A 15,858-nucleotide genomic window follows, 5' to 3' on the forward strand; every position below is an offset into this window, starting at 1 on the left:
CGGTGGTGGGTGGATCAGTGAGTGAACAAGGAGTACGAGCGAGTGAGTGAACGAGTGAGTGAGTGAATAAGCGAGTGGGGTGCACTCTGACCCGCGGAGGAGGGGGAGGGGTGGGTGTGAGCGCCGGGTGGTGAGGCTGTGGCCAGGGCTGGGTCGGATGCCCGGTGACCCCCGGAGAGGGGTGACCGCTGCTGCTGCTGCTGCTGCTGGGGGAGGCTCTCGCAGCTCACGGCACCGCCGCCCAGCAGCAGGTTCAGTAACGGAGGGCGCTTCTTGGGCGACCTAATTGAGCAAGGGGGTAAAGTGGGGGGGGGGGGGGGGGGGCGGTCGGCACAGATGGAGGGAACGGCACGGGTGAGACGGACGCGAGCAGCTTCCGAGATAAGAATACGAAGCGTAGTGATAATGTAGAACATTTGGAACTGTATTCTCATGGCTCTCATTCTCATGGCTCAGGGCTATCCCTGATGTGTGTCACATGGTCTGCTGTAGCATCACAGTAGGGGCTAACGTGGCTGTGTCCACGTATTTGAGTATAAACTGCGGGTCAAATTTTTTGCACTTGGCAATTCTGGACCCTGCCGCCGGGACACACGAGGGCCTAACGTTTGTGAATGACGTCAAGGGTATCCCTAACATCCACCGACTGTGAAGTAGGCGGCTGCGAGAGTACAATTCTTACGGAACACCCAAGGGTCTCTCCGTGCGAGTCTGAATCTCCACGCAGGGTCGAAATCCTGCACGGTACCGTAGTTTCCATCGCTCGCTGGTGGCAGTGCTCCAGATGTTCACCGGGCTCCTCCTGAAGCTGTCCGCTGGCTCACTCGGCGGCCTCGAGACGAACGTCTGAACACTCAACTAAAACTATAAACCAAACTATGTTTTAATTTACCAGGTGTAAGGGTAATTGAGCTATATATAGCTGCTTTTCAGAAGCGACCTGGCCACAAATGATTGCTCAACGAAGTGGCTTGTCACGTGGAATGTATATATAGCAGCAGCCAAATAAACGCATGATGTTGATTCTAAATGTGGAGGGAAAAACCGGAGGACCTGGACAAAATCCACGCGACCACTGGTGAGAGTCGCAAACTCCAAATATACAACAGGCGTCATGGTTAGGATCGAACCCACGATCTCCTGTATACCAGGTGAGGTAGTTAACATCTCTATGAAGGCTACGAGGGGAATGCCACGGTGGCGAGCGGCCGGTGCGTCACGGTGGGACAAAACACAACTCGCAGAGGAGAGCTCAACAGGGCCCTCGTCGAGTGGAGAGGCGGGGAGTGAGAGGCCGACAGAGGAGCTCCTGCAAAGACGGCGCGGAGGAGAGGGTGCGGCTTTTTCCCCAAGAGGGCCGCTCTGAGTCAGCGCTCTTCACTGTCTGACTGCGCTTGACTCGTCCGGTCCTTCACGCGGAGTTGGAGCCGCCTACGAGCCCATGAGCTGGAGCCGTCCCAACAGTTCCATCCACGCTGTCGATAATTTACTACAGCACCCGGAGTCAATTCATGATTAAACACAGCCATCGATTAGTTAACAGCTACTGGACAACAGTGAAAAAGAGCTTCAGAGCTCACCGGATTTCTCCAGGATAAGTAAAGATTGTGATTATGAACAATTCTTGGCTGTTTACCAGAAGGCAGTGTAGCAAAATCCATTGCTCTACTGTACTTCGACGATCCTCCACCACGGCAGTCACACTGACTACTACCGTGGTGAAGCAAGGTCATATAAATCCCAATCGAGTAATTTGCAAGTTATTTAGATGTATGGCCAATGCCAGTTACGTTGTCTATGTTTTTTCACTATCGGAGTAAACCAGAGAACCTGGAGAAAACCCATGCAGAACAGGGGGACAACATACAAACTCGACGCAGAGTCAGGAATTACAACCCAAGTCCTTGTTGTTGTAAGGCGCGAGTGTCCCCACTGCGCCTCCCAGCTACCACTCTGCCAGCCTCGCCTCTCTGCCATCATGGATACAGAACCCGGATCAATGAGTGACAGGGTTGTCCGAGCGCATCCCTTTTTGTCAATCCACCGCTGAGTGATGGCCTTCTCGCTCTGTGCGGGACGTAGGGGCCGTTTGGCCGTACTTTAACACACCGGTCAGTCCGGGTCGCTGAAGGTGGGGGATCATGGACGTGGCAGAGTGCATCGTGCTGCACTGCGCTCTTCTGCCCCCGCAACGTAGCGCAGAAGCAGCGGCACCAGCAGCAGCATATAGCAACCGGCTGTGGCGGAAGCCCGTCCAATTTATTATCCAGGCCCAAGTTCTGCTTAGCTTCTGAGATCTGATCTGAGATTTGTGCATTTGACGACGTAAAAGTTTACGAGAGCCTAAGCTCACCGCCGATCCAGCACTCTGGCCGAGCATCTAGCGGAAGAGGTGGAGGAGTAGGGGGGGTGGAGGAGGTGGCAGATGAGGAGCTGCCTCCACCACGTCTTCTTCATTTAATGATCATCACGGCTGCAAATCAGGAGTGGCTCTGAGCATCGCACCTGTGGTCACCAACTCACGTTGAATTACAACAAAAGTAAACTACCCCACACTGAACCACCCACATCTACACCCCGACACCTACACACCCACACACCAGGTCCTCATGTGAGGCTGAGTCGACCTAGGGGAGGCTCAGGACTGGTTCAGATAATCGTCACTGATGATGGCCGTGAGCGGGAATCGAACTCAGGTCGCCAGGTTCGTAGCGCAGCACACTAACCACTACCCTACCACTCCCACACACCCACCACACCCACCCACACACCGACATGTACACACCCACACATCCACACCGAACCACTCACACCCACAGGCACCCGCAACCACCCATCCTCACACACTCACGCGCACAAACCCATCCACACCTAACAGCATTGACCAACCCGTACACACTAACGTAATCGGACCCATCCGTTGACCAAAATGCCCATCCACTCGCCTGTAACTCCGTGCCTTGCGGAACACTAATAATTAATCACTAATAACGCACACTCCGAGCACGCCCAGCGCTCTCCGTCGGGCAGCGAGTGACTGCCCGGTGGGGAGCGTCTCACGGGAAAGGTCGCAATCACCAATGCTGCTCGTGGATGCTTCCACTCGAGTTTGGGACCAAACAAAACAAGCGCTGAGTGTCTCTCTCCGCCGGCCCATCACAAGTACCTCGCTTCTGCCTTCAAGTGCTCTACGGAAATTGCTGAGTTTTCCAAAACCAGTGGCGGTGAATTGGCTGTCACGTTGCGTGCGTGTCCTGCGCGCTGTATTTTTCGAAGCGGAATTCTCTTGTGTGTTGCGAGGTTTAGTCACCGCAAAATCTGTAGTCAATGTCACAAGTTGCGCATGAATGTAATCGTGCATTCATTGGGGCGGCTCAGAGGTGGCAGCACCCGGGTTCGATTCCCAACTTGGGTGCCTCTATTCTGCACGGGTTTCCTCCCGGGTTCTCATGTTTCCTCCCATTGCAAGAATAAAATAAACAATGTAACCGGTATTGGCCCAATGCTGAAATATCCCCTGCAAATGACTCAACCGGGATTAAAGGCACAGCATCGTCGCTCCCCGACTGCAAAAACACAGCAGACTTAATGAATCACAGCGCCACCTTTCTTCGCGATAGCAAATACCAAATATGCTACATAATTGATATGTCTTGACTTAAAGCTTACGTTACTGCAGTAATTCAAATTATTTGGGTCTTTCGGTATCTACGTGACTTTACCGAAAGACCCAAAGAATATCATTTCTATGATTATTATTATGCAGTTTAAGACGCCAAAACACCAACAGGGGTCGTGTAGCGGGGCAGCGGTCGGGTCGATGATATTGCAATGCAGGGCGTGACTCCGACATGACCCTGCCACCTCAACACCGGCACAAATATCCGAAACGCGCACGCGTGCACATCCACTCACGTGCATCCCCTGTTTATGCAGCGTCAAGAGATTATCCTGCAGGGTAAATATTCCCCTCCAAGACATTTCTCTCTCTCCACACTGTTTCTGGTGAGTCTCAGACGAAGCCAAGTTGCCAGCAGCCGCGTGGAGGAGGCTCTGACTCAGCGATCGACTCGCAATCGCAAAGTTCTGAGTTTGCATCTCCTCATCAGAAAGGAGTGGCGGCGTGAGCGGTCAGGCAACTGGGGACCGATAGAGGAAGGAGGCAGGGACTAAAGAAGAAAAGTGCGGGGCCTGCCTAGATTGCTTGGCTGCTATATATCTCCACATGTTGAGCCACTTCGTTGGGCTATCATTTGTAGACACGTTGCTCCAAGAAAAGAAGCTAATAGCTCAGTGGGCTTTACCTGGTAAAATACAAAGAATTAATATTTTACTTGAGTGATTTGTTTACCTTTCCGATACTTTGCACTGATAGCTGTTTTTGGTTTGTGTGTTGTTGTAACTTTATAGCTCATCAGATTCCTCCAGTATGAATAAATATTCTGATTCTGATAACAGAAGCACAGAATCAAACACATGCAGCAGCAGAGCTCTAGTGGCGCAAGATGCGGCGACAGGCCGACTCGTCGTTGATCAACCACCGTTGCTGAGGTCAGGCCCAGAATAAAATTTCAAGTGGACGGCAACCAACGGCACGTTTGAAGGCTTGAGAGATAATAATGAATGTCTCCTGACGTTATGACAAGGAACTTGGGGAGACAGAGGGAGAAGGGAGGAATTCCAGACCAGTGGGAGGTAAGAAGCAGAATGAGAATGCTGCAAGCTGCAGGGCGGTGGTGGTGGTGGTTGTTGCACGCAGGATGGATGCCAGGGACGCGTCTGACAGTCCCCAGCATGGGTGGAGGAATCGAGGAGTGAAGTTCACGGCAATGGTAGCCATGGCAGCAGCGATTGTTGTTGTTGAAAAAAAGGCCCTGAATTATTTGTTAAAATCCCGAGCAGATGCACATCAATTAATGTGCCCTCGCACTGAGAACAGCCTTGTACAGCACGACACATTTATTTCTGCTTTCATCACATTTAACGTCTCCCCCTCCCGCCCCATTTAAAGGTCGCTCATCACGCTCCGCGCTCCAATTACTCGCAGGATGGCAGAGGGGGCCGAGGGGGCGAAGGGACCAAGGGGGCAGAGGGGGCGGAGGGGACCGAGGGGGCCGAGGGAGCCGAGGTGGTGGAGGGGGCGGGGGGGAAAGGGGGGGCCGAGGGTGCTCCACTACCCAATGGCCGCCCCTCAACACCAACAGCGTGGACGTCGAGGTGACGATACCACCGCTCGCCGCTTCCGCTCACTGCTCGGCGTGCACGACACGCCACCAGATCCCCCGTGTAGCCCACACGGGCTGTTCGGGCAAGTGCTGTTACCAAGCATCTATGAAGGCCAGAATGGCACAGGGTGGGTGGCCAGCATCACGCCAGGGCACCTTTGTTTGCCAATTGCTGACGTTTTTACACTATGCCAGCTACTTATTTTGAGGCTGCGTCGACCTAGGAGAGGCCCAGATATTTGCCAGTGATGTTAGTCATGAGCTCAAGTCACTGAGTTGGTAGCGCGTTGTAGTGGTGGTGGTGGGGGGGGAGGTAACGGGGCGGAACGGCGCGGCGTTGGCGCCGCTAATGAGCGCGCTGGGTCATGGAGCACCATGGGCCCTCCGTGCCCCTCGCCCCACCTAATGAGACGCTCCTAAATTCAATTACCGATTCAAAGCAGAGATAAAACGGCCGCCATTTAGCCCCGTGGCAGTTGCCCACGGGCACGCGCCGTTAACGAGCGCTCACTCGCCAACGGGGGCGCACTCGGGAGGAGTACGGTGCGCCCAGCCGCCTTTGTCTCTCTACAGTGCCGACGTCAGCGACCCCAATCGTGCTCGCCGTAGCTCACGACGTAGCTCCGCAGCAGCCGATAATATCTGTCACGCATTGGTGGTCGCCCCATCCAAGCATTATCTAGGCTCAAGCCTACTGAGTCCTCAGGTTTTTCCCTCCACATTTAGAAACACTTCTTTCGCACCGTACATAGCCAACCGTGCTAATCGGAGGTGCAGAGGAAGGACAACAACTAAACACAAAATGCAGTTCTAAAAAAATTTGTTTGGCCGATAAAAAAATGAACGTAATAAGCCACTTCGTTAAGCTATCATTTGCGGCCAGGTCGCTTAAAAAAAAAAATTAAGAGCTCAGTAGGCCTTACCTGATCAAATTAATAGTTTAGTTTTGAATAGTTGTTTAGTTTCAGCATCTGAGTCCTGACGATTTCGGGTGCACTGCGGTCGATTTGGTAAAAGGCGAGGCCCGTGTGTGCACCAGGAACCGAGTATGCGTCCCAGGTGGTTATGGGTACGGTTGCAGCCCGGGTTGCCCATTCCAGTTTAGCGGAACCGAGACAACGGGCCTGGGCCCTGGTGGCTGCACTGGACTGCGGCGTCGTTCAACGTGAAATGGCTCCCGCGCTCAAACGACCATCAACAGGGGCGGACGTCTCCATTGGCCACGGCGCTACCTGGATGGCTTCTGATTTACACATTACCCTAGCAGAGGTCATGGGGCAACCAATGCCCAAGCAAATAACCCGGATGGCCACTGGGCAGGCATCCCAGTCACCAGTCCCATGTGGGTCCACCCCGGAGAGGTGCACGAAGCACCCAGGGACAGGGTTCCTCAACTCCTGTCCCATCCCCCCGCGGTGCAGATTCCCACAATCACTAATCATCAGGTGCGTGCAGTGTACATTGGACACTGTGGGGTGGCGAGAACCAGAAATTGAGATTCCTGCCCGAGAGGATTCCCCTCCAACAACCCGGAGTAACCCCCCCCCACACCTCCTGTGCCCTTCCTAGGGGCAAGGCTCGGGCAGGAGGCTCGTACCTCAAGCGGGCAACGAGTCCCAGGGTCACAGAGTTCAAATAAATATCTTAAAGTGGCACTGAGCAAGCGACAACGCAATGCACTACATGTCCAACACACCAGCTGACACATCTGGCGGGAGGCAGGGGAAGGGTGGGGGGCGAGGAGTGCGGGGGGGAGGAGGTGGGGGGGTTGTGGCCGGCGCTCACTTGGGTGTAACAGGAGGCTCGTCCACGCGGTTGTGAAGCTGCGACTCGTGCGACTTGCTGCGGCTGATGGTGGGCAGGCTGGGCAAAAGCGCCAGCGCGCCCAGGCCCAGCCCCGAGCCCGAGCCGGAGCCCAGCCTCCGCTGGTGCTTTGACATGGCGGCGGGCAGCGCCGCCCTGCGGGAGGCCGGGGGCGTGACAGCCGATTGGACCTTGGGGTTGCTGCTGCCGCTGATGCTGCCGGCCACGCTCGTGCTGCTGGTGCCAGAGTTTACGCCGCCGACGTTGCCGCCGCTCGTGCTGCCGGTGGATGGGCGGGGGCCACGTCGGGTGGCCGCTCCGGCGGCACCTGCGTTGCCGGTGCCGCGCCGGCCCAGGTCCGGGGAGGAGGGCAGTGAGCGCGAGCCTTTTGCGGCGTCGCCGGCAGCCTTGGCCAGGCCCAGCATCCGCACGGCGTCGCACGACTCTGGGGGGTGGCGGCCGAGATTTCGGAAACTGATCACGGGCTGCGTGAGTAGGACGTCCGGACTCAATACCTCAAGGTCAGGGGCGGCGGGGCAGCAGCACACGTCGTCTTTCCGCGAGGACGGAGGATTTGCAGCAGAGGTCACTCACTTACTAAGCCTCAGCGACTCAAATCGCCTTGCACCTCATAGCTTCTCAACCCTCCCAATGCCCTGCTGCGATCTAGCCGAGGGGACACCCAGTGGCAGCTGTCCTTGCATGGAACACGGTACACACAGCACCAGCTCGCATGTTGGCATTAGCCTGCCAGTAGGCCGACCACGGTCTCCTTCTAACGAAGTGGTTCTCAATACCAGCCAGTGGCAAGATGTTAACTACCTCGCCTCGTATATAGGGGTCGTGGGTTCGATCCCCACACTGATGCCTGTACATTTGGAGTTTGCGTGTCTCTCTCCCTGTGGTCACATGGAATTTTCTCTGGGTCCTCTGGTTTTTCCCTCCACATTTAGAAACATGCGTTTAGAGTATTTGGCTGCTATAAATTTCACATGATAAGCCACTTCATTGAGCTAACATTTGTGGTCAGGTCGCTTCTGACAAAGATCTACATAGCTCAGTGGGCCTTACCTTGTAAAATTAAAAGAAGTTTATAGATTAGTAGTTTACATACATCCAATTATAGTTCAAAACCGCAATCTAAATTAGTCGAATTCAATCACATTAAATTAATGCAAGGAACAAGGGAATTAAGAGGTAGGTTGATGTGCACATTCTCTGGACGACAGTCGACTACTTTCATGATTTGATTTCTAAACGACTGAAAATCGTCACCTGCTGCTTGATCATTCACAATCTGCCAAGTCGTTGACTGCGAGTGACCGATTCAATGATGTAGGGTCCGTTCCTTCAAAGTGGATGAGGCCAGCGTGAGGCTGAGTGGGATCAAACTTGATTTCTCAGCCGAGTGTACAATATAACATTTGCCGCACTGGTCACACGGGCTGATTTCATCGCTCCATCTCCATGCTAGACGTGCTCTATGGACAGGACTATACTCGACCGGGCAGCGACGCAGTCGGAGTACGCGGCGGCATAGCCGTAATGTTGCAAGTTCAGATCGCGGTGAGGGAACCCATTCTGCCTATCACCATTCGGGATTTTAAGCACTGGCTCAGGGCAATCAATGGAGATAAGTTATTATTATTATTGTGATGCTCATTTACCTCTCTTTCTTTTTAAGGGGGGTCCTGCCAAGTGTTCACAGCAGGGGGGCGATGTTGCTGCTGCTGCTGCTGTGTGTGATCCCTATTGAGTAATGTGCAGGAAAACGTTCAGCATCGGAATGCTTTGGGCAAATCCAGCTACATTGAGGATGTTTTATTTAATTATTGAAGGAAACCAGAGAACCCGGAGGAAACCCACATTGAACAGGGGGAGAACATACAAACTCCACAGAGAAAGGCGTCGAGGTTAAGAATCAAACCCAGGATCTTAACGCTGTGAGGTAAGGGTATCACCTCTGCGCTGCCACCCTCTTCCCCTAGTTTGTCGCGTTCGCGGCCCCCATTCGTGTCTCTGTGTCTCAGCCGCACTCGCACGGGAGACGTGGCTGCGACACGGCCAGGCAAATATCCCATCCCCCGCTGCGGTTAATGGCTCATTCTCTGTGCAAATGAGCCACGGGGTGGCACCCGCGTCCATTGGCAGGCCCGAGCGGGCGCCGGGGACGGCCTCCCCGTCGACTCAAGCGTCGCTCACTGCGCTCCGCCGGGACGCGGCGGCGTGTCCCAGATACGTCACCGTCAGCGCGAGTGACGGGTCACGGACCGGTTCAAGTGCTCTTCGCAGAGCCGCACTTAACGATGGAAGCAGTGAGTAGTACCAATTTGCCTGAAGACGTTTCCACGTTGGCAGGTGACTCAATCGTGAAATACCGCGCAGTCGTGCGGTCCACAGTGGACGTTAAAGATCCCGTGATGTTATCCGAAGAGAACAGGCCACTTTTTGCTGGTGTCAAGGTCTAAATTAGTTTTTGTTTTTTATTGCACCACAGAGTTCTCAAGTTGGTTGACACACAGCAACATCGCCCTCGACTATGAAACGACTGTGTTAAACACAGCAGTGCATTCGTGATGATATCCTGGTGCTGTAGGAATGGCGCGAATACCAATTGTGCTAAATCGTTGCTGTTTTTACCTCCCATGACAGTCGGATCAGAAACATGCACCAGAAGAGAAACATGCACCAGAACAAACAAATCGACAATGGTGGAAAGTGCGCAAAGAGGACTGTCGAGGTGCACGCCTGGAATTAAAAGGATGTTTAAATAAAGTAAACTAAACTATTCTTATTTCATCAGGCAAGGCCCCACTGAGCTGTAGAGCTCTTTTTCAGAAGCAAACTGGTCACAAACGATGGCTCAATGAAGTGGCGCATCACATGGAAATTTGTAGCAGCAGCCAAATGACTCTAAATGCCGTTTCAATGCCGACGGAGCGCTTGAGAAGCGTCTAAACGCACAGCACACCGACCACCCACGGAGGCCGTGCGCCACGGTGAGCACAGCGGGTGACTGGGGCCGTTCGTGATGGAGGCTCCCCCAGAGCTCCCCCTGGCGGCGGCTCTGCCGCCAGCAGTGGCGCGTGACTGCCATTGCGGGTGCTGCGCCTTTGCCTCCACGCCGGACCGCACACCAAAAGGGAGGAATCAAAATTCCAGGATTCGTTCCTTTCTATTGGCCGCCACCAAATCAGTCACCCGTCGGGCAACACCGCAGCACTCCACTGCGGCGCCATGGGTCGTGAGCCAAACCGCGGGGGAAGTCATCCGCGCCGTGACAGACGACGTCACCGAGCCGTCAAGGCCCGCGACAACGCGCCCATTAAACCGGCCGACAAAGCCGGCGGCGCCATGGTGTCCGGGCCACTGACCTTGCAGAGAGAGGGGAGGGAGCGTGCGGACATCCGCATGATGCCTGTCCCTGCCGCGAGGTTCACCACGACCTCACGGCAAGACACTGACACACCGTGGGGGGACGGTTTTACAGTCACTTAAAACTAAAAACGATTCTGTTATTTTACCAGGTAAGGCCCCACTGAGCTATGTAGCTCTTTTTCAGAAGCTACCTGGCTATCACAAATGTTAGCTCTACGAAGTGGCTTTTCACGTGGAAATTTACGGCAGCCAAAAAACTCTAAATGTGGAGGGAAAAACCGGAGGACCCAGAGAAAAATTCATGTGACCACGGAGAGAGAGAAACGCAAACTCCAAATACACAGGCGTCAGGGTCAGGATCGAACCCATAACCTCCTGTATACCAAGTGAGGTAGTTAACATAACGCCACCGCGACGCCACCCCTGACTTATCAGTCTTATCAGTCGGGGGTGGTGCTGCTTTACCTGAGACTTCACTACCAGACCCCTTGGGCACTGCCTGTCCCTCCCCTACCCAACTAAGATCCAGTGTGCGAAGGACAACACAGTGTCTGTGCACCACCAACCCACATCCAACAGGCGCAGCTCGGTAAATGCTTGCTCACACTGCTACTGGCCGAAGGGCTTCCACTCGAGGAAGTTCTTGAGAGCCCTTCTCAAGGGTATTTGGGCTACTCTTCCATGCTGGGTAGAAATCTTGGAAAACGTGGGAGTACCCACACTTTACCGCAGCACACATGACCTGACAATTGAATAACTCGGAACCGCTGGATTGCAGGACCAATGTGCTAACCAATGGCCTGGCGTGCTGGCCTGAACAGAGGGCGAGTGAGTGAATGTGAGACATCCAGCGGGTCAGTGAATGAATGAGCAAGCGAGCGAGTGAGTGAATTTATCCGTGATTGAGCCAACAAAATAAACGAGTGAGCGAGTGAGTAAGCAAGCGGTTGAGCGGGCGGGTGAGCGAGCGAGTAAACGAGCGCGTTTCTGACCGGGAGAGAGCTGCACGGTGCCGTTGCTGTGTGCGTGGCGGGAGCGTGATGGGGGCGACGGCGATGGCGGCGGGGGGGTCACGGTGACGCCCATGGGGGACTCGGCGTGCCCCTCGTCCGGCCACCGGATCACCACCTCGTCGGCCGGTACCTCGCCATCTGCGTAACGAGATGGCCGTCGTGGTGCTCAGAGCACCCCTCCGAGCTCGCGACGAGCAGCGACGTCCCCTCCCAGCTCGCCGGGATTACGCGGAGCGACGTCGCACCCTGTCACCACCAAAAACTCGGCAGGACCCTCTTGAAAAGAGTCTTGAGACTCAGCGAGGCTTAAGTGGGTGAACAAACGTGATTATATTAAATAAAGTACAACACTCTTGTGCATGTGCGTGGCCACCCCAGCCCCAACCCCTGAAAGCGAGGGTTACAATCTTGACCGTGTAGGTGCACCCAAGTGCTTGACTGAGTGTGTCTGAGTGACGCGGGCGGCTGCCTTCGGCAGAGGCAACGAACGACGCCGGACGCAGAGCACCAAGCGGGAAGCTGAGATTGCATCCCGAGGCAGCGGTCCACCGCGCCCTCTGGTGGCCAAGGCTATAACGACAGTCAAGACCCAATTCTCAAAACACCAGATGTAGATGCCACCACCGCCATCTGTTGCGCAGCGGTTGAACTTACGACTCCGAACAGGCAACTGGACATTCGGACAGGTTTGTTCGTATCCCTGAAATTTTGTAAGTGGAATGTTTGTAAGTTGAGGAGTCCCTGTACAGTAGATCATCGATTATCTGGCACACGATTATTCGGCTTCCAACATTATCCGGCGGTCTTGGGCCAATCTGGTGAAACTGGCATAACTGCTCCAAAGGCTGTACCAATCCGGCGATCGGCACCATGTGCGTGACAAAAACAGTAGCTATTCTTGATTTCTGTGTCAAATATTCTAGACAGTACATTGTACACTACATACAACTTAAACAATGAAAATACTGCACGTGTATACGTTTTGCATGACTAATAACTACAGTAATAAAAACAGAAAATATGCGCGGTGCGATCTGGCAAAAAGTGCGTGTAATTCGGCATTCGCTGGAGCACCGGTCTAAAGGCTGCATAAGTCCGACGATCGTCAAACACGTGGTCGTCCAACAGATGGTTCATGAAACAAGAGCGTAGTAGTACGTACATCACCCCATGTAGTCTTCGAGATTGGAGTGGTAAGTACGGTAAAATAAATACGGTAACTTTTTACAGTATATTTATTTTTGTCTATATGTATGTTTATTTATGATAATTTCATATAGTAAACATTTTAACACTAAAAAACATACAACACCTAAAACATGTCATAAAAGAATGCCCAAAAATAATCTATTTTAAATAATGATGAGTGATAATTATCTGGCGTTTTTTTTTATTCCTGGCGCCCCCTCCCTCCGAAGCAGTCAGATAATTATAATCGATGATCGACTGTATTTATCATCCCACGCTTGATTACCCAGTAAAGTGTCCCTGAGACTTAAGCATCTTATCGGGAGGGTCCTGCCAAGTTTTAGAAGTGGGAGAGGAGGCGACGTTGCTGCTGTGTGTAATCCTGATGAGTAATTATAGAAGTTTTCAGAATTGTGATGTTTTGGCCAATACGATTTGCATTGCATATGTTTTTTTGTGATTGGAGCAAACCAGAGAGCCTGGAGGAAACCCACGCAGAACAGGAGGGACAGAATACAAACTCCACACAGAAAGGCGCCCAGGGTCGGGGATTGAACCCAGAGGGCTTAGCGCTGTGAGGCGAGAGTGCCAGAGCCTTGACCGGGTTTTCTTGGAGAAGTGCTGTGGGAAACCCCTCCCTCGGTCGTTCTCCAACTCACGCAGCGTGCCACTCGGCCACGTTTACAAACTAGGTCCGTTGCCTCACTGACGCGACGCCAATGGCACAATTGGAGCAAATCTTTTTATTAATTCCATAAAGATTGACCGATCCTCGCACAAGTGCTGTCGGGACATCGGCTGCCACTGTGGTGGTACATGGCAGTAGTTGTGGATATTTAGTCGTTGCTGCTGTTGTATACCTGTGTAGCTCTGCACGAGACGTAAGGAGGCCAGGGCTGCATTCAGGCGAGCGCACCCTTCATACTCGGCTCCCATGGCCGCCATGGCGTCGCTCACCTCCGCGTCGCTCATCGCCAGCAGCACCTCGAGCGACGCAACAACGGTGGCGCCACCCACCGCGCCCGCTCCTCCCTGCAGCACAATCGCACTGTCAACATCAACAACACCAATACCAACACCACCATCACGTCAACCCCTCCACCCTGCGACATCTCCACCATGTGTTTGGATGCAGCTATCAAGTAGTTTGTTTGCAAAAACATTCTTCATTTACCCTGCGTAAGGCAAGAGGTTGTCACATTCACAAAGATGTTATATGTGAAGAAATATATAGTAATACATTACAATTATTAAGCGACTTTCTGCAAGGTATTCAAGGCCAACGGGAAAAGAAACTCAGAGGTACGGACGGTTATTGGGAGAAGCGCGAGCAAGAGAGAGAAAGTGACAATGTCACAAACAGAGCGGAGTTCAACACCGCCACCATCTCTAAATCACGAACAAAGCTGTGTTTAAATACTGCCACCCTCTGAAATCACGAACGGAGCGGGGTTTAAACACCGCCACCATCTCTAAATCACGAACAGAGCGGGGTTGAAACACTGCCACCCTCTGAAATCACGAACGGAGCGGGGTTTAAACACCACCACCCTCTGAAATCACGAACGGAGCGGGGTTTAAATACCACCACCAACTCTGAAATCACGAACGGAGCGGGGTTTAAACACCACCACCATCTCTGAATCACGAACAGAGCGGGGTTTAAACACCACCGCCAACTCTGAATCACGAACAGAGCGGGATTTAAACACCGCCACCATCTCTGAATCACGAACAGAACGGGGTTTAAACACCGCCACCATCTCTGAATCACGAACAGAGCGGGGTTTAAACACCGCCATCCTCTCTGAATCACGAACAGAGCGGGGTTTAAACACCGCCAACATCTCTGAATCACGAAAAGAGCGGAGTTTAAACACCGCCACCATCTCTGAATCACGAACAGAGCGGAGCTTAAACACCACCACCATCTCTGAATCACGAACAGAGCGGGGTTTAAACACTGCCAACATCTCTGAATCACAAACAGAGCGGGGTTTAAACACCACCACCATCTCTGAATCACGAAGAGAGCGGGGTTTAAACACCGCCAACATCTCTGAATCACGAACAGAGTGGAGTTTAAACACCGCCAACATCTCTGAATCACGAACAGAGCGGAGTTTAAACACCGCCACCATCTCTGAATCATGAACAGAGCGGGGTTTAAACACCGCCAACATCTCTGAATCACGAACAGAGCGGAGTTTAAACACCACCACCATCTCTGAATCACTAACAGAGCGGAGTTTAAACACCGCCAACATCTCTGAATCACGAACAGAGCGGAGTTTAAACACCGCCAACATCTCTGAATCACGAACAGAGCGGAGTTTAAACACCACCACCATCTCTGAATCACGAACAGAGCGGGGTTTAAACACCACCACCAACTCTGAATCACGAACAGAGCGGGGTTTAAACACCACCACCAACTCTGAATCATGAACAGAGCAGGGTTAAACACCGCCACCATCGCTGAATCACGAACAGAGCGGGGTTAAAACACCGCCAACATCTCTGAATCACGAACAGAGTGGGGTTTAAACACCACCACCAACTCTGAATCACGAACAGAGCGGGGTTTAAACACCGCCAACATCTCTGAATCACGAACAGAGCGGGGTTTAAACACCACCACCATCTCTGAATCACGAAAAAAGTGGGGTTTAAACATCGCCAACATCTCTGAATCACGAACAGAGCGGGGTTTAAACACCACCACCATCTCTGAATCACGAACAAAGCGGGGTTTAAACACCACCATCTCTGAATCACGAACAGAGTGGGGTTTAAACACTGCCAACATCTCTGAATCACGAACAGAGCGGAGTTTAAACGCCGCCAACATCTCTGAATCACGAACAGAGCGGAGTTTAAACACCACCACCATCTCTGAATCACGAACAGAGCGGGGTTTAAACACCACCACCAACTCTGAATCACGAACAGAGCGGGGTTTAAACACCACCACCAACTCTGAATCATGAACAGAGCAGGGTTTAAACACCGCCACCATCGCTGAATCACGAACAGAGCGAGGTTAAAACACCGCCAACATCTCTGAATCACGAACAGAGTGGGGTTTAAACACCACCACCAACTCTGAATCACGAACAGAGCGGGGTTTAAACACCGCCAACATCTCTGAATCACGAACAGAGCGGGGTTTAAACACCACCAACATCTCTGAATCACGAACAAAGTGGGGTTTAAACACCACCACCATCTCTGAATCACGAACAGAGCGG

General features: G+C 52.9%; 1 protein-coding gene across 2 annotated transcripts in view; it reads right to left on the reverse strand.

Moving 5' to 3' along the window:
- The window catches only part of LOC133348739 (kinase suppressor of Ras 2-like), a 79,687-nt gene extending 65,959 nt beyond the window's left edge, over window positions 1–13,728 (reverse strand). For both annotated transcript variants that reach the window (XM_061561678.1, XM_061561679.1), the window contains exons 1-4: window positions 13,468–13,728; window positions 11,399–11,557; window positions 7,011–7,473; window positions 92–282 (exon numbers count right to left, since the gene is read on the reverse strand). In XM_061561678.1, the coding sequence (XP_061417662.1) occupies window positions 92–282; window positions 7,011–7,473; window positions 11,399–11,557; window positions 13,468–13,579 (925 nt within the window). In that variant the 5' untranslated portion in view covers window positions 13,580–13,728. The remainder of the gene's footprint in view (window positions 1–91; window positions 283–7,010; window positions 7,474–11,398; window positions 11,558–13,467) is intronic.
- Window positions 13,729–15,858: the final 2,130 nt, after the last annotated feature.

This window comes from Lethenteron reissneri, chromosome 28, assembly GCF_015708825.2.
Source record: "Lethenteron reissneri isolate LAM-NWPU_2019-01 chromosome 28, ASM1570882v1, whole genome shotgun sequence".
Lineage (NCBI taxonomy): Eukaryota > Metazoa > Chordata > Hyperoartia > Petromyzontiformes > Petromyzontidae > Lethenteron > Lethenteron reissneri.